We start from the raw sequence: 24,776 nt of genomic DNA, 5'->3' as shown, positions 1-24,776 counted from the left end.
CAGGTTCTGTGTGGTGGTAAAACTCCAGTCTCACATCCTCTCATACTCAGGTCTAGTAGAAAACTACCTACTGCTTTCCTAGAAACTCCAGAAAATATCTCATTGCATCCTATGGGCTCTCACTGAGTTAAAGGCATATCCATGGACAATGTAATATGGCAGATACAAGAGAACCGTAAACATCAACCACTTTCCTTTATACTAGAAGAAATTTAAACTTGAAATGGAAAACCTATCTCATTTCACATATCACACTAATGATAAAGGATTTAAAATACCTTGAATAAATTAAAGTAAAATGAAGTAAAATCTTACATGAAGAAAATTACAAAACGACTAATGATAAATCATAATAAAATAATTTTATATATTATGAAATTTACTAACTAAAGCATTTATATACAGAGATATTTTAATTTCTGGGTGGGAAAACAATATCATAAAGATATACATCCTTCCCAATATAAAATTACTTGAATTCCAAGCAGAATCCGAATGAATTGATGCTTTTGTTTTTGACTGTTTTGGTGGTGGTGGATTTATCCAAGTGCAATGGAATCAGATATTTAAAGTATGATAGTAATATGGTCGTAGTTTTATATTTAAATGCTCACTCTAACTGCTGCATGGAAAATGGACTATTTGTGTCTGTGGCAGGAAGGAGAGCTAAGGAAATGTGGGGAGTCTAGTTAGGAGGAGTAAGGAGGCTACGGCAGTTAAAGGGTTACCGCTGAGGGCGACCTGGACCATGGTGGTGGCAGAGGCAGAGGAGAGAAATAGACTCCTTTGAGATATAGTTAAGAGAAAAATAAGTGATAGGACTCAGGGCTTAAACTATGAACATTTCCAGATGCAGAATGAAAAATTTGGAAGTATTACTACGGACCCTGACACAAGATAGTGATTTCTAGTAGGGAGTGACATGAAACAGACAGATTGCTAGGAAGTATTAGGGAAAGCTTCAAGAAACCCCGGACACCTCAAAAAGATTCAGAAATGATGAGAAGGAAGACTTTGCTCTCATGCACATCTAGCTAAAAGCTTTCAGCAGCTCCTTGCAAAGAAGAAACTAGAAGTTAGCATCGGAATTTTCATTTGTATTTTGCTGCATAGATTACACTTAAGTGTTTAAATATTGTTCCTGTTACAAATGGCATAATGTGAATTCAGTCATGCTTACCTAACCCTATGTCTTCATAAAATCCTAAATAATGAAATCCTCCAGAAACTGATATGCATTAAATATCTCAACCAGGTGAATGCTACCTGAATTGCACTTAAGCTTCTGCTATCCAGAGTAAGGAAACTAGGTGAGCAGTATTTCTCATAGAATTTTATTTTACCAGGTCCAATTTCTGTATGCTGTATTGACTCCAGAGAAGTAATTATTTGCCCCAGAGGAAGTATGGGAAGCCCACCAGGGAAGCCTTAAAGCTACTCTTTTTAAAATAAAGCCAGGGAAGAGAGCAGAGCAAAACAAAATCGCTATTCCAAAAACAAGTTCTGGGTGTCTGAGCAAGACTCCATTTATGCTGCCACTAAAATAATCTCAATGGTCAAGGTTGGATAGGACAGTTTCCCTGGTTCACCTAACTACCCAGAGCATTGACTTAGAAGGTAAAATAGGCAATTACCGACAGCCACTCCCCGTGGCAGAAATCACTTTAGTACAACGGCCATACTAATGTCTTTTTTTTTTTTTTTTTTTTTTTTTTTTGCGGTACGCGGGCCTCTCACTGCTGTGGCCTCGCCCGTTGCGGAGCACAGGCTCCGGAAGCGCAGGCTCAGCGGCCATGGCTCACGGGCCCAGCCACTCCGCGGCATGTGGGATCTTCCCGGACCAGGGCACGAACCCGTGTCCCCTGCATCGGCAGGCGGACTCCCAACCACTGCGCCACCAGGGAAGCCCAACGAATGTCATTTTATTCAACAAAGAAATAAATATTACTACAGTGACTATTTTCATTACACTGTTTTGGAAGAAAATTAGTTTAACATCACATATGTAACTTGTTCTCCTTGTCATATATTTGTATTTTATAAGTGTCTGCATATATATATATAAATATACATATATATATATATATATATATTTAGTATAAAATCCCTGTGTAAAAAGATTTGGCCACATTTTACATCCTGATTTTGGTGGAGAATGTCAGAAAAGTAAGCCTGTAACTTGATATTTCTAACCTCCACACCACTGTCCCTTCATCCAAGTAGAGCTCAGAGAAAACGGAGTCTCAGTGGCAACGAGCCAATGGTTTCCTGAGTGGAGACCAGGCAGAGGCGGCTTCGTAGCTCGAGCAGGCCGGCCATGAGTCAACTTCATGCATCCTGATTGCAATCCCTGGAGTCTGAGCCAAAGCAGGATTTGGCAGACACTGTACCAGGGACGTGCATTCACTCTCTTAACTAATCCTTGCAACAACCTCATGAGGTCAGTGCTATCACCCCCATGTCACAGGCTAGTGCGTAGTTCAGTTCTAACTGAGACTAGCCTGACTCCAAAGCCCTTTTCTGAAGCCATTTCACTATGCTACCTCTCCAGCAGTCTGGTAAACACACGGTATCATTAGGCTTTGGCTTCTGCTCTTGGCAGATTTTGTTCTCAACTCCACACACCTTTGCTCTGGACTCTGATTATTTTAACTGATACGTTTTTAAAAAGTGGTCCTATTGATTCTATTGAAGTTTTAATGGGAAAAAGGAGGAGGGGTATACATTGACAAAAGCATCATAAAATTTGATTGAACTTCTCAGAGTGACTTACTCTCTCCCCAGAGAGAGATCATCTCTCTGCCTTCTCTCTTCCCCCAAATCCTATTCTTTCAGCTCTTCATCCACAGGGGCTAAAGGTACTCTTTGACACGCAGGCTCAGCGGCCATGGCTCACGGGCCCAGCCGCTCCGCGGCATGTGGGATCTTCCCGGACCGGGGCACGAACACGTGTCCCCTGAATCGGCAGGTGGACTCTCAACCACTGCGCCACCAGGGAAGCCCTAAAGCTACTCTTTTTAAAATAAAGCCAGGGAAGAGAGCACAGCAAAACAAAATCTCTATTCCAAAAACAAGTTCTGGGTGTCTGAACAAGACTCCATTTATGCTGCCACTAAAATAATCTCAATGGTCAAAGTCAAAAATCTTTCTCATTATCATCAATGCCATGGGTGGGAATTGTCAACTTCGATTACAAGGTTAATTTTAGAATAGCTACTTCTTTCTTTGGCCATTTCCCGATCAGCAAATGTGCACAGTAAAAAATTAAATCAGAAGCTTAAGATTCCTGTGTTTTTAGGGAGTCATTTACAGTTAACCTAAATGAGTAAAATAGCCCTGCAGAGACTAAGGTAACTATGGTGACTGTTAGGAAGACAGATTTCTCCAGCTCCAGCTGACTGTTATTGTGAAGGTATGCAAATAGGATCTAGATTTTTCAGGAGAAAATAGAAACCCAAAGTTTTATATGAAATCTCCCTTTTTTGAGAAATCATTGCACCTTTTGTAAATATTAAGCACTATATGTACCAAGTAAAATTCAGGTGACCATATTGTGACCTCTGCTATAAAAGCTGAATTTTCTGGAGCTCTGTTTCTGCACCCTGCACTCCCTCTTCCTGGGATCTTACTACTCCTGTGGCCTCAGTTACCAGCTATGTCCCAGATCTCTCCTCTGAGGTTCTGAGTAGGGAGAATATCTAACCTTCTACTGGACATCTGGCTGGTATCTCAAACTCACCATGTCTAAAATTGAAGTTATTACCTAATCTTTCAAGTAAATCTATTCTTTCACCCAGTGTTTCTGATTTTAGTACACTGCATGACCATCTGCCTAGGTGCCCAAACTAGGTACCAAAACTACTCTTCTCCACACCCAATAAACTTCAAGTTCTCCACTCCCAATCAACTCCAGGTCCTGTGAAGTCTTTTTTTTTTGCCAATTGTATTTATTTATTTTTATTGAAGTATAGTTGATTTGCAATGTTGTGTTAGTTTCTGGTATACAACACAGTGATTCAGTTATATATATATATGTATATATTCTTTCCCAGATTCTTTTCCCCTATATATTATTACAAAATATTAAGAATACAATACAATAGATCCTTGGTGGTTATCTATTTTATATATAGTAGTATGTATATATTCATCCCAAACTCCCAGTTTATCCCTCCCCCCACTTTCCCCTTTGGTAACGGTAAATTTGTTTTCTATGTCTGTGGGTCTCTTTCTGTTTTGTAAATAAGTTCATTTGTATCTCTTTTTTTGTTTTTAGATTCCATATATAAGCCATATCATATGATATTTGTCTCTCTCTCTGGCTTACTTCACTTAGTATGATAATCTCCAGGTTTATCCATGTTGCCGTAAACGGCATTATTTCATTCTTTTTTATGGCTGAGTAATACTCCATTGTATATATGTACCACATCTTCTTTGTCAACTCTTAAACACATCTCACTACCCACTTCTCTCTAATCCCATTGCTATCACTCTAATGCAAATTGCCATCATCTCTTGCATAGATTACACCAGAGTCGCTTTTTTCTTTTAAACTGAGGTTGGGTTTTATAGCCAGCATATAAGTGGAAAATCTTGGTCAAAATGTATGTGTCAACCCTCATGCACATTCACAGTGAGATACTCAGACTATGGAAAGACCAATTGTAGGAAATGCAGTCCTCTAGTTCCTTCTCATTCTAAGGCATCCTCTCTTCTCACTGAGTGGATCCTCTCAAGCTATTTAAATTTTTCGCTCTTGTTCTAGCTTCTCTTTGTCTAGCAGATATAATTTAATTTTCAGAACTTAAATGTTCATATGATGCATATCCAAAAACTGTAAACACATCATCTTTAGTCTCATCCCTTCTTTCTCATGATTGAGTAATATTCCATTGGGCATATGTATACCACATTTTCTTTATCTATTCATCCATCAGTGGATACTAAGGTTGTTTCCACAACTTGGCTATTATAAATAATGCTCCAATGAACATGGAAGTACAGTTATCTTTTCCAGTTAGCATTTCTATTTCCTTCAGATAAATACCCAGAAGTGCAATTGCTGAATCATATGATAGTTTTATTTTTTATTTTTTGGATTGTTTTCCATAGTGACTACATCAATTTAGTGTTCAAAGATTCTCTTTTCTCCACATCCTCACCAACACTGGTTATTTTTTGTCTTTTTGATAATAGCCATTCTAACAGGTGTGATGTGATATCTTTTGGTGGTTTTGATTTGCATTTCCCCGATGATTAGTGATGTTAAATACCTTTTCATGTACCTGTTGGCCACCCGTATGTCTTCTTTGGAAAAATGTCTATTCCAATCCTCTGCCAATTTTTAAATCAGATTGTTTTGTTTTGTTTTGTTTTTGCTATTGAGTTATATGTTTCTTATATATTATCACATATATGATTTGCAAATATTTTCTCCCATTCATAGGTTGCCTTTTTATTTTGTTGATGGTTTCCATTTCTGTGCAGGAGCTTTTTAGTTTGAAGTAGTCCCACTTGTTTATTTTTGCTTTTGCTGCTTTTGCTTTTGTTGTTAAATCCAAAAAAAACGTTGCCAAGACTGATGTCAAGAAGTTTGTTTCCTATGTTTTCTTCTAGGAGTTTTATGGTTTCAGGTCTTATGTTTAATCTTTAATCCATTTTGAGTTAATTTTTGTGTATGATATGGGAGAGTGGTTTCATTTCATTCTTTTGCATGTGGTCGTCCAGTTTTCTCAACACAATTCATTAACAAGACTGTCCTATCCCCATTGTATATTCTTGGCTCCTTTGTCATAAATTAATTGACCATATCAGTATGCATGTATTTCTGGGCTCTCTATTCTGTTCCATTGATCTATGTGTCTGTTTTTATGCCAATACTATACGTTTTGATGACTATAGCTTTGTAACATAGTTTGAAATCAAAATGTGTGAACCCCCTGCTTTGCTCTTTCTCAAGATGTCTTTGGCTGTTTGGGGTCTTTTGTTGTTCCATTCAAATTTTAGGATTGTTTGTTCTATTTCTGTGAAAATGCCATTAGAGTTTTGATAGGGATTACATTGAATCTGTAGATTGCTTTGGGTAGTATGGACATTTTAACAATATTAATTCTTCCAATCCATGAACACAGACTATCTTTCCATTTCTTTGTGTCTTCTTCAATTTCTTTTATTAATATCTTACCGTTTTCAGTGGATATGTCTCTTACCTCCTTGGTTAAATTGATTCCTAGTATTTTATTCTTTATATTGATTTTTTTATCCTTTAGCTTTACTGAATTCATTTATTAGTTCTAACAGTTTTTTGGTGGAGTTTTTAGGATTTTCTATATATAATGTCATGTCATCTGAAAATAGTGACAGTTTTACTTCTTCCTTTCTGATTTCCTCTTATTTCTTTTTCTTGGGAGATCATTCTCTATATCTAGTTGTGTTCATTCTATCATTACATGTATTTAATTCATCACTCTCAAAGTCCTTTAATTACTTGTTTCATAGTGACTTTCCCTGCTAGAATGTAAACTTCACAAAGTCAAGAATTCTGATCACAGTACCTGACATACTGCATTTAATTCTCCATTTTAATCCTGTTTCTGTAGTCACAACAACCCATGCATAATACACTACAGACAATGGACAAGTGAGAGCATAGAAATGAACTATATAGGGAAAGGCATTCTCTTTACCTTAAGAAGAAAAAGATCAAATGTTAATAACATGTTCATTGCTGTTCTAATAGCATTGAGAAGAAAACCGGAGATTATCTATGGAAGGGATAAAGTCTTACATTCTAGAATTTGTGACTGATAGGCAGGCTTCAAAACCTCAGATTCCATTCCTCCTCTCTTGCCCTTCTCAATATTCCATTTTTCATAGAGCAAACTGAGAAATCTTTTCAGAGCATAAATAAGATCACATTACTACCCTGCATAAAACCATTCAATGACTTTCCAATGCAACCAGGATAAAATGCAAGTTCTCAACCAGCTTTTCTATGATTTGTTCTCTGCTTTTGTCTCTGACTTTCTCCCCTCCAGACTTCTTATTAGTTGTGCTCTGGGCCCTAAGCACATTGGTCTTTCTGTTCCTGTGTGAGTTAAAGGCATTTCTCTCTTTTCTCCCAGATCTTCAAGTGTTGCCTCTTTTTCATTATTTCTGTCTCAATTCAAATAATACTTCCTCAGAGTCATCTTTCTTGCCCTCCCCAGCTAAAGCACCCATTTCTATCAAGTAGCATTCTCTACCACTGTGTTTTTTCTTCTTCAGAAACTTAGCTGCCCCGGAAATAATATAATTTGTTTATTGGCTTACATGGTTAATGTCTATCTGTTCACACAAGGGCAGCAACTTGTCTACTGATGATTGAAAATCACTTCAGCTCCTATGATAGCAGTACACAGTAGGTGCTCCCTATATATGTTAACAGAATCTTTCTGGATATGCAGGTGCAGGCTAAACAAGCCTTTGAAATCCTAAAGACCTCCAAGAAGATTGCCAAATAGCAAAGCAAATATGTGGTTTTCTAAATGTATCTGGTGACCTCTGCTGGAATATTTACCAAGGAAACCAAATAGGAATTTCCATTTTTTTCTTAATTGCCCTCTCACTATTTTTTTGTTATTCTCACAGTTATGGTTTATTACAGGGAAAAGATAGAGATTAAAATCAGCCAAGAAGGGTTTCCCTGGTGGCACAGTGGTTGAGAGTCTGCCTGCTGATGCAGGGGACACGGGTTCGTGCCCCGGTCCGGGAAGATCCCACATGCCGCGGAGCGGCTGGGCTTGTGAGCCATGGCCATTGAGCCTGCACGTCCGGAGCCTGTGCTCTGCAACGGGAGAGGCCACAACAGTGAGAGGCCTGCGTACCGCAAAAAAAAAAAAAAAAAAAAAAAAATTCAAGAAAAGTAAGCTTCCTTTTTACTCCTCTTCTCTCCAATAGTAACCACTGCTCTTAGGGGAAGCTTTTAGGTGACCACTATATGTCTTATAAATAAGGCTGGAAGTTATTAAAGAGGTCAGTATAGTGCCAGGCACTGTACTAAGTCCCTTACACAAATGATCTCATCCTCACTTTAGTAAGAATATCAAAACTTAGTTAAGCAATTGGCTTGAGGTTCCATAGCTGATAAGTGGCAGATTGGACTTGCCCTCACAAGTGATGACCTTACAACAAAGCACGTGATACCTGGCACATACTGTGAATGAATAAAGTCTCACAGTGTAATTTGGATAATGTGGACCAGCTATCCTGGGGCTTGTTCAGTCCTGGAGGAACCACTCTCAGGGTTGCTGAGACTAGACACTGCCGACTTCAAGCTCTATCACAACCCTGTCACCCTGTTCTCACTTCCTGTCAACATGTCCTTCTGTTTGGTTTTATTGGAATTTTTATTTGCAGGACTCACAGGGCTTTTGTCAACACAAGCAAGTCATTTTGTGAAGCGGAAAGTCATTTTCGATAATTTGGGCTCCTATTTTTATTATTCTAGTACTTGAATTTTTTGATTAGCCATTTAACTTTTTTCCCACCACTTGAATGAATGGATAATAAACTATATACTTAAATTTACAAAGATAAGAATCAAATACGTCACTGAATCATGGAAGAGATTTTTAATCTACTTGATTCACATTGATTTATTAATATCAGATAATGAAATATGGTTTTCTCTATCTCGAGTCATTAAAATATGCCTAAGTAGGTAAGGCCCCCTGTACAGAAAATGGCTAAAGACCTTATTAAAGATTCTAACCTTTCTAACTCTAAAACGTTAGAATCTTTCATTAAGTTTTAGTACTAAGAAGTAACAAATAAGATTAGTTACAATAAATAGTAAAAAATTAAAATAGTAAAAGTACTAACAAGTAACAAAGTATTCTATGAGAATTCTGCTCATGTTCTAACGTGAAGGATATTTTGCGTGAATTTCAATTCTGCCGCTATATGGAATAATAATGTAAACGTATCGATTGTAGGCTAAAACTGTAAAGTAAGAGGTTTCAAAACATTCATTTTGTGAATGTCTTTACTCCCTTTAGGAGCAATATAGAGTGTAGCTGTGTGTGTAAATAAATTAGCACATACATGCTTATATACATACAAACACATGGGAAAAAATATATATTTATAGCATTTATTGACAGGCAGATCCTGGTCATATTTCAGAACTTAATGTCTTTTGCAATTTTCTTCCCATATTTGAACACTTTTACATCCATTGAATTATTTTTTATCAATTTGATAATATTTGAGGTAATTATACAAATATGACTAAAATTAATTTCTACAACCTCGTTAAAATGATGGTCTGATGATAATGGGTCAGTCAAAATTACGTTCTTTGTATGTTATACTCAAAGACATCCTGGCATTTTCATAGGGAAATTTTTAAGAAAAGTAATTAAGGAAAGGGGAACCAAGATCGATGCCTCTCATCAAAATTAGATTTGTCAATGTAGAATAAAATAAGTAGAAATAATTTTTCTTAGTGATCTAGAAATGGGAATCAAGAGAAAAAATAATACTTACTTAGGAAATCTAAAGAGATTTAGAGCTTAGAAATACATCCCAGTCAATTCTACGTGTAACGTACAACGGTCTGCAAAATTTATAAGGGGAACTGCTACTCCTGGATCACTTTGGAAGTGATGAAATAAGTACTGATGACTGTGTGAGTCTAGGAGTTTGGTCAAGAGGACAAGGGCTAAATGTCCGGACTCACGTCATGATCAGCCTGTGAAGATTCCATTATCCCAGGGGGTGCTTACCTAAGCCCCAAACTGGAGGGTTTTACTTGTGATTGCTCTGGGTTGTTTGGGTAGATATTGATCGGAGATAGTGTCCTCACTGGACCGTCCCAGAAAGACTGTAAAAGGAGCCGAGAATTCTGCCTTCCATTGGAAATTCTCTGGGAAGGCCATGAGATTTCTTTCTGCTGGTTTATTCCTCTGAGAAGCTACCAAAGCCTGTGATCTACCAGCTCTGAACCTCTGAGTCCCTAACGTGCACCGCTCCTAGGATTACAGTTCATTGAAAGAGGGATTCAAAAGTGCCAGAGAACTGAAGGAAGAATGCTCCGAGGCCGATCCCTATCTGTGACGTCCCTGGGTGGGCTTCCCCGGTGGGAAGCCGGACTCCCTGTGGAGGATCTACTGCTCTTTGAAGTCGCTTGGGAAGTGACCAATAAAGGTTGGTACTGCCCCTGAGGTGGTTGTTTGACAGATTGCTGAAGAATGTAGATTAGGATTTCACAGAATGCTCTCTAGTAAGGATGAATTGCCAGTGAGTGAGGAAAGTCTTCAAACCGAGTATGTTTAGATCACGTGTAAACTTGTCTATTTCGACAAGGTTGAAATGAAAGGCAATGAAACCTTAAACTGGTGTATGTGTGGAAGGAAGAGAAAATTGAAAATATTAGTCATGGCCAGAGAATGTGTATTTAAATTAAAATTTGAAATCCGTGTTATGACAAGACAGGAATATAGAGTTAATATTTACCTTTCTGGTCTTATGATTTTTCTCAGCAAAGAAAAGCACACTTTTGTACTTTATTTGAGGAAGAACTGTGCCTGATCAGGACCAATTAGAAACTTTAACCCCACACTCCATTAGCGATTATATGAAATATTTAACAATATTTCTAATAATTCAAGATTAGCTTGGAATTAAAGTTTTAACTTAGAACCAGTTCAGAAGGCATAATATTGAGCTCCTATTAAGAAGAATGCATGTAATTTTTTCTTCAATACTATATAAACATAGAAATTATAAAATAAGAAAGGAAATCAAATTGCCAAATCTAAAACAATTTCCTAATAAGGTATAGTATCACTTACACTGGATTGGAGATGGCAAGGCAGAGAACTGTGACCTAAATGATTTTTATGATAAAGATATCTGTAAAATTATTAAAAAACAATTCCTCGTGGATTGATATTGTCTAGTTTAAAAGTGTCAAGACTATTACCACTAATAGTGAAGGAATATTGGTAAAGAAAAAGGAACCGTTCTGAAGGTTGAGCTCTTCAAGGTCATGAAAAACCAGGCCAAAAGATTGATGGGTAAGGCAGTGATAACTTGTGGAATTTAAAGGATCTAAAATGATAACATGTGATGTGATCTATTACATGTTCATTTTTTTGAAATTTATTTTTTTGTTTTTTTTTTATGACATGTTTATTGCAGTAGTCTAAAGGATCTGAAATAAACATGAATGTGATACATTACTTCTTCCTTTTAGCTAATCAGAGCCAGCAAAACCTCAAAATCAGAGAAATTGTATTTAGAGCCTGATTTTTACCTTATGCTCAAAGCTCTCATGTGTATGCATTCATAAAATTCATAAAATCATAAACTAAAAATTAAAAATGAATTCTTCTTATTTAGAAATGCACGGAATGAATGTCAGAGAACAAATCACAGTCTTCCTCTTTGTAGTTTACTGAAGAAGAAGGGGACAGAAACCTTAATATGGAAGCGTGAAGTATTATACCAATAGCTGTTCCTACTGTTCTTTTTCCAGTCCAAGGCTTTTAAATATGCCCAAAGCTCCTGGGAACAGAGCCATCTCTACTACATATAAATCCCAGACTGTGACTTGAAATAGAGGTTGTTTTCTTCAGAGTAAGCAGGAACTCAAGGATATAGCTTATTGGTGGAAAAAACTGGCGGGTACTCTTTTGCACCAAGAATCAGTTCAGAAGACCTCTGTGTGGGTTCTCCTGAGCAGAGCCCCTCTCCTTCCTTCTAGCAAACATTGCTGGGGCATTGTCTTCCAGTGCTGGGCACACACAGGTGAAACTGTTTATCCCACAGATCTTGTATCCTGACTACATGCATGTAGCTCTCAGGGCCTAGAACAGTGCCTGGCGCATAGAAAATGCTCAATGGGTTTTTTTCTTTTGCATGAAGGAACGAATACATTTATTTTTCAACCTCCAAGTTGCCTTCGATACTTATTTTCTTTCATTTCCCATGCAAGAGGAAGGGAATTTTCTTGTCAAGATGGGACCCACAGAGTGACTTACCCAAATTGATATCATTTCCAACATACCTTTAATATTTATCATGGTCATTTTTTTTTTTCGGTACGCGGGCCTCTCACTGTTGTGGCCTCTCCCGTTGCAGAGCACAGGCTCCGGACGCGCAGGCTTAGCGGCCATGGCTCATGGGCCCAGCCGCTCTGCGGCATGTGGGATCTTCCCGGACCGGGGCACGAACCCGTGTCCCCTGCATTGGCAGGCGGACTCTCAACCACTGCGCCACCAGGGAAGCCCCCATGGTCATATTTTTAAGAAATTTTTATATAAATGGACAATTATTGTGTCCATCCCTGACAAGACATTGACACTACAGTTTCTTTGAAAAAATTTACTTTGAACTTTTACTTCCCTGCAGTTCATAGCAGTGATAGGAGGCATCTCTGAGATCATGACTCCAACTCCCCCACTTCATAGATGAAAAGGATGCCTACAAGGTATTAAATGATCAAGCAAATGGCAGGGTTGGGACTAGCATTTAGGTCTCCTCCGGGTCTACTTCTCTTTTTTATTACCACACAAGCATTAAAAATTAAAATGTCCAGTTTCTAAGGAAGTGCCCTGTAGGTGAAAGGACACAGGACTTTAGTCAAAAAGGTCAGGGTTTTCTAAGACTTAGAAAAAAATCCCTTAAACTGTCTGAATATCAGTTTCTTCATGATAAAATGAATGTAGTATGCTCCAGCCATCTTACAATGTTTTGTGGAAACAACAAAATGTATTCATATCCAAGAAGACAAAAGATTTCTTAGGGGAAAAAAATTCCTAACTGCCAGAATTTTGCCCCTGAACAATGGAAATGTGTAAAATATAACAAACAGGAGAGTCATAGTTAAATTATTGGGTGTTAATTCTCAGACCTCAAAATAACCTTTTCTACTTGTTCACATTAACCTTGAAATTTATTGCTCTCATTCAGTAAAGATTCATCAAGTGTCTACTGGGTATCAGACACTGGGAAACAAGGGGCTTAGAATTTAACAATACAGAATTGATTCCCAATCTTCCAGAATTTACAAACTTGTAGGAAGATGGACACTGAACATGCAATTGTAGTCAAATGTAATGCGTGTAAGAATGAGAACAAGGTGCTCTAGGACTATAAAGGCAGACCTCATTTTACTGTTTCGCTTTCTTGTACTTAGCCAATGTTGCATTTTTCTTACAAATTGAAGGTTTGTGGCACCCCTGCATCAAATTTCGTGTCTCTGTGTCACAGTCTAGTAATCCTCACAATATATCAAATTTTTCATTATTAATGTATTTGTTATGGTGATCAGTGATCTTTGATGTTACTACTGCAAAAAGATTACCACTCACTGAAGGCTCAGATGATGGGCAGTCTTTTTTAGTAATAAGGTATTTTTAAATTAAGGTATGTACATTATTTTTTTTAGACAAATGCTATTGCACGCTTAACAGATTGTGGTATAGTGTAAACATACCTTTTATAGGCACAGGAAAACCAAAAAATTCATGATTCTCTTTATTGCAACACTCGCTCTATTGAGCTGGCCTGGAGCACAGCCTACAATTACCTCTGAGGTCTGCCTGTAATTTATTGGGGATGGGGGAGATTTTTACCTAGTTGGAGGCTTGGGAAGAACCTTTGATGAAAAGGCATTTGAGCTGACACCTGAAGGATGAATAGCTGTTGGGTAGAGATGAGGTGGTGATAAAGAGGGGACAGAGTTCTATGCGTGGGAACTGTACATGCCAAGGTGCAGAGGTGAGGAAGTATACTCTGTTCAATGATCTGAGGGAAGCTCAGAGGCGGAAAAGGAGTGGAGCATGAGAGGAGACAAGAGACACCAGCAAGGGCTGGACTGTGGAGTGTATGGTGAGTTAAGAGCCTTAAGGAGTTACATTTCCAATCCACGAAGGATGGGAAGCCATTGAAGTTCTAGATAATGGAAAGTGTTAAGGAGTCAGATGTGGTTTTTTAAAAATTATTTTTAACTGAATGAAAAATTATTTAAATTCTATAGTGCTTTACAGTTTGCAACTTTCACACACACGATTTCATATAATCCCATAATAACTTTTCCCCCCACCCCTACATTGCTCCTCCCCCCTTCCATCTCCCCACTGGTAACCACTCATTTGTTCTCTATGTCTTTGTGTCTGCTTCTTTTTGGTTTTATTCACTAGTTTGTTGTATCTTTTAGATTCCACACATAAGCGATATCATACAGGATTTGTCTTTCTCTCTCTGACGAATTTCACTTAACATAATGCCTTCCAAGTCCATCCATGTTGCTGCCAATGGCACAATTTCATTCTTTTTTCATGGTTGAGTAGCATTCCATTGTATATATACACCACAAAAAGCACTATTACTCGTTGCGGGACAGGCTAGCAGGAAAGTAACTGTGCCATGGTCTAGGATGGAGAGTTTTGCCCCAATATTGGAGATAAGCTTTACTCTCAACTTCTTTGCTACAATCATTTCTTCTATACAAACTTGCCCAAATCACTGTAGATTGTGGACCAATGACCATGTGGAGGATATTTAGGGTCATTAAAAAGAGTTTAATGAATGTTGTCAAAAATAACGCATGCTAATCTAATAAATGTGAACACTTCTGAAATTTAGTCACCAAATGGATGCTTCCCTCTAAAAGTTGCCTAAAAACAATTTGTTTTAGCACCAAGCCAGTGTCAACTGAAAAAAAGATTGCACAACCTAAAAGTTGAGAACTGTGTTTTATTCAGCAGACTTTCTGAGGACTATAGCCTCTCAGTTCACTCTGAGGGAGTGTTCCAAAGAGGTAAGGCAAGAGCCAGGATGTATAGCAAGTTTTGCTAAAAAAAAAAACAAAACAAAAACCTGAACATGTAGTCAGACATCAGAAAGTTACTGCTATGGGCTTCCCTGGTGGTGCAGTGGTTGAGAGTCCGCCTGCTGATGCAGGGGACATGGGTTTGTGTCCCAGTCCGGGAAGATCCCACTATGCCACGGAGTGGCTAGGCCCGTGAGCCATGGCCACTGAGCCTGCGTGTCTGGAGCCTCTGCTCAGCAACGGGAGAGGCCACAACAGTGAGAGGCCCACATACTGCAAAAAAAAAAAAAAAAAGGTTACTGCTAATTACAAAGACAGACATCTCAAGTTAATGACTTTAAGTATTTTCTATGTTTGGAAAGATGCAAGAGACTGGGCTTGCAGAAATCATTGAAATCATTGATTTCAATGATTGAAATATTCCTTTGATATGCTTCTTAACTATCTAGGGCCAGTATCCTGTTTTTCTCCATCCTGAATTCCCCTCAGGGTATACCATCGGGGCAGGTGCGTGGCTGATGACTTCATGCACAAAACATCCTTTGTTTACTGAAATGGCAGGTGACACTCTTTGTCCACACCAGCTTATTGCCTGACATAATATTTCTCCCTGCTCCCTCCTCAAACTGGACACCATAGTTCTGGGTTACATGGTACAAAAGGCACATGGAATAATTCAGAAAACTACAGTCAAAAAGATGTGGTAGAAACTGATTATGATCAAGTCCACTACTGCAATCTGAGGCAGGAGTTCTAAAGGTGGAGACCTTGATGAAAGTGAATTTCCAGGAGTTTGCAAACCTTCCAAAATTGTATGTGACTATTGTGTGCTCATACGTGTACGTGCTTTGTCAGAGAAAAGGACTGAATGATTTCATCAGATTTCCAAAGGCCCCTGTGATTGATGTGAGAACCACTGCTCTAAAGTTCCCTTAACCTTGGGTTCCTTTTTATTAACTCAGAATGTTTAGAGCCAAAATAAAAAAGCTATTTCCCCTAAGTGCTGTTTTCCAAATGGCCTTTCTCGAGAGCAGAGTAGAAAGGATTCCACCTTCCCTAAGACTTAAAGATGTGTGATACTGCTCACTTTCTCCCTCTGCCCCTCCCACCACCATTTTCAAAGATTCATCAGTATGTTGTTCAATAGAGTTACAGTTGGCTGTCCGTATCCACGGTTCCACATCTGCGGATTCAACCAACTCTGGATCAAAAATAGTCGAAATAAAATTCCAGAAAGCTCCGAAAAGCAAACCTTGAATTTACCATGTACCAGCAAACTAGTTACACCCCCATTTACATTGTGTTAGGTGTTATAAGTAACCTAGAGATGATTTAAAGTATATAGGAGGATAGGCATAGGTTATATGCAAATACTGTGCCATTTTATATAAGGGACTTGAGCGTCCTTGGATTTTGGTATCCACAGTGGTGGTTGGGGAGTGGTGTCCCCAAAACCAACCTGCTGTGGGTACCAAGGGACAATTATACTTACAATCCTGCTATCTAAAACTTGTGGGCTCTGGAGTCAGACTGCCTGGATTGTAATCCCAACTCCATCATTACCTTTGTAATATTGGATCCATCTCATAGCCTCTCTGTGTCTCAGTTTCCCCATCTAAAAATAAAGATAATAATAGCATCTTCCTTAATAGTGTTGTGAAAACTAAAAGAAACACCAACTGTAAATCACTTAGAACTGTGCTTAGCATCTATTAACACTCTGTTACCTTATTGTTATCTCTTATAAAGTTTATTCATAAAATGGGGACATTCATTTTCACACTAGCTCTCACTTTGAGCAATTGCATGTTTCTATTTTTAAATGCAGAAGAAGAAAGAGAAAAAAAATACATGGATCAAAGTTACTACAATCACGGGCAATGCTGTAATTAGAGGTTGGGGTTTCTTTGCCTGGTGTGGATATGCAGTGGCCATGTCATGTCAAAAGCATCCTGAACCACACCACATGAAACACACAGTCTCTGTAAGAACCATGCTTATCACACACATACGTTCAAGATGAGTACTGGTCTCTCCACTTCCCTTTCATCCAGATTGCCATGACTAAGCCCTTCCTGTATAAAATATTCAGAGCTGCCGCTGTGGATGTAATCAGGGTGGGGCGTGCTTGTGGGCATGTTCTTAGTGTATCATCTCCCACTGCCCAGGACTGCGGCTGCTTTGATTTGAACCACAGACCCAGCTGATTTCTAGGCACATGAACATTTGGTGGCCATCATCACCAGTAGCATTTAATCTCTTTCCTACCAAGACCTGCTGCCTCAGAGAATGATGTCTAACTGTGTAATGATTATCCCTGCTTCTGTAACTGTGTCTTGGGACAGGAGGGTCAGATTAGTAGCTATGCACACTGAAATCATAGACTTCTAAATTCTCTGACTTTCAACCATTTAAATATAGTGAAGAGTCTATATATATATATACTTACATTTATATATTATAACATATATCTCCTTTTTATGGCTGGTGCCCACCTTCCATACTGCCTTGGAATTCTGCTTTTAACAATATCAGCAGTGTTGCTAGATAAAAACTTGAGGTTTTAGCTACTTCATTGACATATGTGCTATGATAGCTCATCTTTTCTTTCTGATGAAAGGCTTGATACTTTGCCCTCACACTACAGACAGCTTCCATGTTGTTTCAGGAAAGTATAGATCAATAAAAGACAAAGTACATGTTTGAAAGTGAAGGGTAAGTCCAAATTCAATGACCTACACTGTGGTAAAACAATAATTCATTAAAAAGTATGTGTTGGTGAACCTTTGGTTTGTACTCCAGATTTGAAAATAGGAATGACCCTATTTCTCAGCTATCATATTCATCTTTTTTTTTTTTTTTTTTGCGGTACGCGGGCCTCTTACTGTTGTGGCCTCTCCCGTTGCGGAGCACAGGCTCCGGACGCGCAGACCCAGCGGCCATGGCTCACGGGCCCAGCCGCTCCGCGGCATGTGGAATCCTCCTGGACTGGGGCATGAACCCATGTTCCCTGCATCAGCAGGCGGACTCTCAACCACTGCGCCACCAGGGAAGCCCTATCATATTCATCTTTAATGAGCATGCCGAGAGAGGAGTTTCGGGTATAAGGTGTTAAATAGAGTGAAAATTAAGGAAAGTCGTTGGCGTATAAATCTGGGAAGGACAGGGAGGGCCTGAAATGGAGCTTGAACCTGTGAAATAGCAGTAAGAGGACCTCCCCACAGAAAGACTGTACGGGGAGAAGCCTGGGAGGAGGGAAGTTTTATTTACAATCAAGCCTCAACCAATATGGGATGAAATTTTTTAAAATTTTATGTTTTTATTCCTGATAGACTGAAAGAACATAGCCATAGTATTTGTAAACACTCTAAGGCTAGTTGGGGACTGTTTATCTCAAGGTTGAAGTCCTCAAATGGGAAAAAGAAGCAGCAGATTAATTGTGTCTATCTTTGCATTTCAATTCTCAAATCTAACCATGTATTTTTTTTTGAAATAAAAAATTTCTCTTCTCCCTTACATCCTTTAGTAAATAAAAATATGTTTGCATTAACCCGAGTGTATTTTAATTTGCAACACATAATCTAACAAACAAGGATGTTCAAAGGTCCCTGGGCAAGGTACACAGTTGCAAATAAAAGAGAGTTTTCAAGACCTGAAACGTGAATAAGACATTTAATAAGTGTATGCCATCAGAACCCAATAACATAGTCCCCTGGATAATATAAACATGAAGGAAAATAGTCTACAAAGAGGAGGAATTATTTGGAGATTTTCAATTTTTATTGACAGTGGGCTTGAATAAAGCTTATATAAATATATATACCTTTAAATATGCTGCTAAGATGTGACTCCAAGACGTTAGAGAAAAGTTCTTCTTTTTAGTTGCTCTTGTGAACTATTTCTCTAATTTTTTTTTTCCTCAAGTGGTTTTGACGGTTCCTAAATTTTTCTGGAATTTGGGGAAATATTTAGGCATCCTTGAGGTTGGCATCAATTTATGTAGACTCAGATTCGTGGTTGAATGGTGAAGTGAATCCTGTCTGTTCTGGTGCAGTCTGAAAGGCTCTGCTTGCAGGTTTGCAGAGCCTCTTTCCGGTCCCACGCGGTCCTCATCTGAGGACACGCTGTCCCCACCTGAGCTGAGATTGATAGTGTCCTTATTATCAGATTCTGCTCAAGTGACAGTTTAAGTTTCTTTTAGGTATGGTCAAAAAGTTTTTTCTTAAAGATCAAGTTTCTAAGGACAATACATTTATGTAGGCTTATATGAAAATTACATGTAATATTTATATGTTGGGAGTTACATTAGCTCTTTTCTTTTATAAATTAATGAACCCGGTTGTATCATGTAATACTATTAACATTTGCCTTTTGTGTCTCACCTCTCAAAAGGCAATTTACCAACGTGTGTATTTTGAGTGATTCAGACTTTTAAAAAAATAGGCAAATGGCAATTCTACCTTTTGGCTCTCAGTTATGACTATCAGTAAGATTTATTATTAAAGGTCTACTTTATTGAAATAAGAAATTTAAGAGATGCAGTAGCTATCAAACCCTACATCCTGAAGAATTGAAATACCTTATGAAAAACCATGATGAAAAATAAGACTTTTTCTTCTTAATATACAAGTAACAAAATTGTCCTTGGAAGTGGGGTTGATGATTGGTGCCAGAATCTGTACTGGCTTGGGAATTTTATACAGGATTTCTTGAGTCGTTCCTTTGCCTGTGGTTCATGGACAAAGTATCGCTCAAGAAAGTGATTCACATTGTTTTCATATTCTCATACGAAGTGATTGCTTTGAGCTGGCACGGGAAATATCCTGTCCAGTTTACTGAAGTTCTTTTTCCCCTCGGTCCTCTCTATTCCACCCACCTGTTTACTGAAACCCTCCTTTTGAATGCCTAGGACTCTCTGCTCCCAAAATAGAGCCTTGCCTCTGACTGTTCTCTCTGCCTAAAAATTTCTTCCCCATGATATCCACTTGCCTGATTTCCTTACCCTTTTAAGTACTCACTCCAAATATCACCTTTTCAATGAGGCCTAATTTTTAATACTGCTGCTCCAACCTGCCCTTCCTCCCCAAGTGATGTACTGTTTTAGCCCCCTTGAACAGGTGAGCTAATTGAGCCTTAGACAGGTTATGTGAGTTAACTAGTTCAATTAAAGTTGGTTACAATTTTTCACCACCATAATTCTTTAATAAATAACCTTATACACACATCTTCTTATTTTTCCCCCAGGACAGTTTTCCAGAGGTAAACATGCTGGGTATAACAGTCTGCATATTTTCCAAGAGTATACATATTTTTTGGCTTTGTGTTTTAATAGTGGTAGCAGCAATGCCAGAGAGGCAAAATGAAATACCATATGAAAACTTGTATTTGTTTCATTGGGTTTGACATGAGGATTGGGCCAAGCATTCCCCCCCCTCAAAATCCATCAGCTTCTCCTTGTCAAAAGGTACTTGCTTGGTCCCTAGAAGGGAAGAGGCTCTTTATCCTGGGAGACTTATAATTTGAGCAGTGGCTGTTACTTGGTCGTATTTTATCCCTTGGACCACGGTTGGAGAAGGGGTGAAATGTGATTACTGCTGCTGAGGGCATGTGTCATGACAATAGCTGTTTGTCTCACCTTTGACACTTCCATGTGGATAGAGGTTTAAGCCAAGTACTGCTTTATTCCAATTGTCTCTTCAGGTTTCCTTGAAATATTTGTACTTCTCTGCTGCTGCCAACCTGTTGCTTTCTGACAAGCACCCAGCATGAAATTGAACAAAATAGTAACTCTTTGATTATGTCCCTTAAAAATTTTCTTTTAGAAAGTTAAATAAACCCTTGCGTTTGATGGATCCCAAATGCTAACTTAAAAATGAGTACTAACCCAATATTATATATCAACTATACTTCAATAAAAAAATGTTGGCTTAAGTAACATAGAAAAAAAAGAAGACTCGTGTCCATCCCTTCATCACTTAAAATGAACTACTAACCTGAATGATAATGGGACCTTTTCTTTTTAACAGTTGGTGGCATCTATACTGTGATTCAGACAAAGGCCAAAACAACAACAGATGAATGGGGAGACAATTACTTTCTGCTTGGTCCATATTTTGAGCATAATATGAAGACTCAGGTGGAACAATGTGAACCTGTAAATGATGCTGTGAGAAGAGCAGTGGACGTGATGAACAAACATGGCTGCCAGGTAAAGGATACTGTCTGACACTTCATTAAGCAAGCCTTAGTAAACTGTTGTGGGAAAACACCACAATGTACACAAACTCACAAGAAAAGGCCACTCATCTTCTTAGGGGAAAGGAGTTGGTTTAGAAAAAGATGATGAACTTGATTTTAAATAGGTTACATTTGAGGTACTTTGTGAAAACCATAATATATCCATCTAGAAGTATACTAGGTTTGGAACTCAGCAGAGAGTATAGAATAGAGATGTTTGGGGAAAAGTGATTTGTGTCTAAATTGTAGTTGACAATATGGGTATTGATAGCATTATTCAGTGGAAGATTATAGACTAAGAGCAAAGGTTTTGAGCCAAATCTTGGGCAATGTGAACATGTTAGAATATCTACACAAAAAGAAGTCAGAGACTGCAAAAGTAGAAGTTCAGCTGGTGATTAGAACCAAGGATGTCTAAGTGCTAATCCTCAGAACCTGTGAATATGTTACCTTATAAAGCAGAAGAACTTTGTAGTTGTGAGTATGTTAAGGTTCTTGAGATGGGAAGATTATCCTGGATTATCTGGGTGGGTCCAATGTAATTACAAGGGTCCTTATAAGAAGGAGGCAGTAGGGCTTCCCTGGTGGCGCAGTGGTTGAGAGTCTGCCTGCTGATGCAGGGCACACGGGTTCGTGCCCCGGTCCAGGAAGATCCCACATGCCGCGGAGCGGCTGGGCCCGTGAGCCATGGCCACTGAGCCTGCATGTCCGGAGCCTGTGCTCCGCAACGGGAGAGGCCACAACAGTGAGAGGCCCGCGTACCGAAAAAAAAAAAAAAAAGGAGGCAGTAGAATTAGAATCAGAGATGAGATATGACAATGGAAGCAGAAATTGGAGTGATGAGAGCTTTGAGATGGAGGAAGGAAGGGGCCACAAGCCAAGGAATGCAGGTGGCCTCTAGAAGCTGGGAAAGGCTAAAGAACAGATTCTCCCCTAGGGACTGCAAGTGGAATGCAACTCTGCTGACATGTCGGTTTTAACCCATAAGACCCATTTCAGAGGATTTGCTCCCAAATCTTACAGATAACAGATTTGCATTGTTTTAAACTACTAGGAAGGCAGTAATTTGCTGCCATCACAACAGGAATAGAGATGTCAAGACAAGGAAGGAAAGAGTTTCAAGTATAGAGGAGGGACTGAATCAACAAAGGATTGAACCAGGGTCAGCTTGGTTTAGCAATATTCAGGCCATTTGTGGTCAGCCTGCTAACTACAGCTTCAGGGGAAAAAGGAGGGTTAAATCAGATTGCAGTAGCTTGAGGAATGAATGAGTGGTGAGATGAAGGATACAGAAGTGTGGCTATGAGATTTTTCTGTGAAGAGGAAAGATAATTAAGTTGTTTCAGAGTGACATGGTTTTGAGAGTTGGTATTTTCTTAAATATGAGTGAGCACATTTATATGACAAAAGGAAATATCTAGGGGGAGCAGAGAGAAGCTGAAAGTTCAGAAGGAATGGATGATTGAAGAGACTAAGATCACTGAGGACAGGAGAAGGAACGAGATCCAAAGCACTACTAAAAGGATCGTTCTTCACTCCTCACTCAAACCGGAAACAAAGGATGAATGCAAACAGAGATAAGCTGATGAAGAATTCAGGATGGTCTCACTCAGTGTTTCTGATGATCTTAAGAGCTAAAGGTCGTCTTCTGAGAGTCAGGAGGCAAGTGTTAAAATAAGAGAATATGACAAAAAACATTCAGAAAGTGTTCAAGGAATAGGGAAAAGAATTTCTAGACATTTTTAGTCGTGACTTTTTTGTTGTTGTTTTTTTGCGGTACGCGGGCCTCTCACCGCTGTGGCCTCTCCCGTTGCGGAGCACAGGCTCCGGACGCGCAGGCTCAGCGGCCACGGCTCACGGGCCCAGCCTCTCCTCAGCATGTGGGATCCTCCCGGACCGGGGCAAGCATCCGCATCCCCCGCATCGGCAGGCGGACTCTCAACCACGGCGCCACCAGGGAAGCCCAGTCGTGACTTTTTAATGGCACAAATATACACGACTGTGACTTTCTCCAGCAGCTAGAGTGGAAGTGAAGGAAGTAAATAGTTGGAGATTTGGTGTCGTTTAATTCCAGCATTTGTGCAGTGGGGCCAGGTGGCACAAGTCTTAGCGGTAACTGTATGATTGACTGAATTAATTGTTGTGTTGATGAATTGTTAGGTCTGAAATGGATAGGAAAGGAAGGATGAAAGGAGAAAGATGGGGATGATGCAGGAGAAAATGGGAGGTTCCAGAAACTGGAGGTCTTGAAGGGAGGCATACACTGGGAGAAATATAGTGAGAGAAGTGGAAGTATGGTAGTTGTGGTCAAGGGATACAAAGCTAAGGTTGAACATTTCAGAGGAGGAACAGTTTGGAGTTTGACAAGGGTAAGATTGCCATGAAGTTCTTTGAAGTCAGTAACGTCCAATAGCTATGATGTAAGTGTGTAGGATATAATCCTGGATTTTAAAGTTGCCCAGAATAAGGTAGAAAAGTAACCAAGAGATTTGTCGGACAAGGAAAGTAACATATTTGCATAAGGAAAATTTCACAGGTGTCTTTATATATGAATAAAGAATAAGGTTTTAAAAGTTTCAGTGTAATTTAAAAACTCCTAACTTTCCTTCCTACTCACCCCAGGAATATAGTTTCTGGGGGTGAAAAAATGAGAAGTTCTTACTGAGATGTCCATGTCAGTGGTGATGTCTAGGAGATATATACAAGGTTTAAGGTGCAGAATATTTAGTTTAAAAGGGAACTTGAGGTCCCAGAGGGCACCATGGAAGCATATCACCGTGAGAGTAACATGGAGAATTAGGAGAGTAGGGAAGGTTGCATGTTGTGCTGTTGGGATGAAATGAGTGAGATGTTAGAAGGGGTTCACATTTGAAGCACTTGCGATAAAAGAGGGAGGTGAAAACCATGGTGGAACTGACTGGTCTCAAGATTCTAAATGGATTTCTGATGTAAGGATGTTTCCATGTCAGGGCTGAGAATGCACTGCACGTCAAGACAAGCTAGCTTACGTTCTCTGTTCAGCACTTCACTGTGTCTTAGCTCACTGTATCATATGTCACATATTAGGCAGCCAGTAGCTACTTGTTAACTGAATACATAAAGCAATGAGTGTCCCAAAGAGAAAACGATTGAAAGGTTGTTTGGGGCTCAGGAAAACTCAATCTGAAAGAGCAATAAATACTGAATTACAGTGGAAGCGACTGACACATAATGAGGGTCTTTCAATGTTGACTGAGGCATGGCTGGGAAAGAGACATCACCATACATTCCTGAGTCCCAGGCAAGGGAATGATGATCAAACGGGCTTTCATGTTCTGTAAAATTCAGCCTTGGGTGGAGTCATAACATCAATGTAAGCAGTGTAGACACATTCAGTTTACTAGAGAGGTCTGGATACCCAAAGAGAGAAGCTCTTAGCTTCTGCCAACTTCAAGAAGGGTTTGAAGTGATTTATGGTATTGCCTTGCATGTAATCTGAGAATAAACATAAAATAAAGAGCATGAGTAAATTACTATAGAAAAATAGAGACCAAAGGGGAAGTTAAAACTTGGATATACAAGTGACTAAATAATTACAATTGGAAAAAATTTGAAATAGCTACTGCATTAAAACTTGCACAAGGTAAAACATTTAGGAATAAAAGAATCAATTTGATGAAGGTAATAGAATTAGACCTTGAGCTGCTAGATTAAAGAGAAAATGCATCTTGGGCAA

The 24,776-nt window shown here is 38.9% G+C and overlaps 1 protein-coding gene across 1 annotated transcript in view; it reads left to right on the top strand.

Moving 5' to 3' along the window:
- Positions 1–9,709: 9,709 nt before the first annotated feature.
- Positions 9,710–24,776, top strand: part of GYS2 (glycogen synthase 2) — a 59,728-nt gene continuing 44,661 nt past the window's right edge. Inside the window, exons 1-2 of the mRNA XM_060024413.1 lie at positions 9,710–10,191; positions 20,851–21,032. Of these exons, the coding sequence (XP_059880396.1) occupies positions 10,074–10,191; positions 20,851–21,032 (300 nt within the window). The 5' untranslated portion in view covers positions 9,710–10,073. The remainder of the gene's footprint in view (positions 10,192–20,850; positions 21,033–24,776) is intronic.

This window comes from Delphinus delphis, chromosome 11 (genome assembly GCF_949987515.2).
Source record: "Delphinus delphis chromosome 11, mDelDel1.2, whole genome shotgun sequence".
NCBI lineage: Eukaryota > Metazoa > Chordata > Mammalia > Artiodactyla > Delphinidae > Delphinus > Delphinus delphis.
This window is presented reverse-complemented; position numbering and strand designations above follow the sequence as displayed.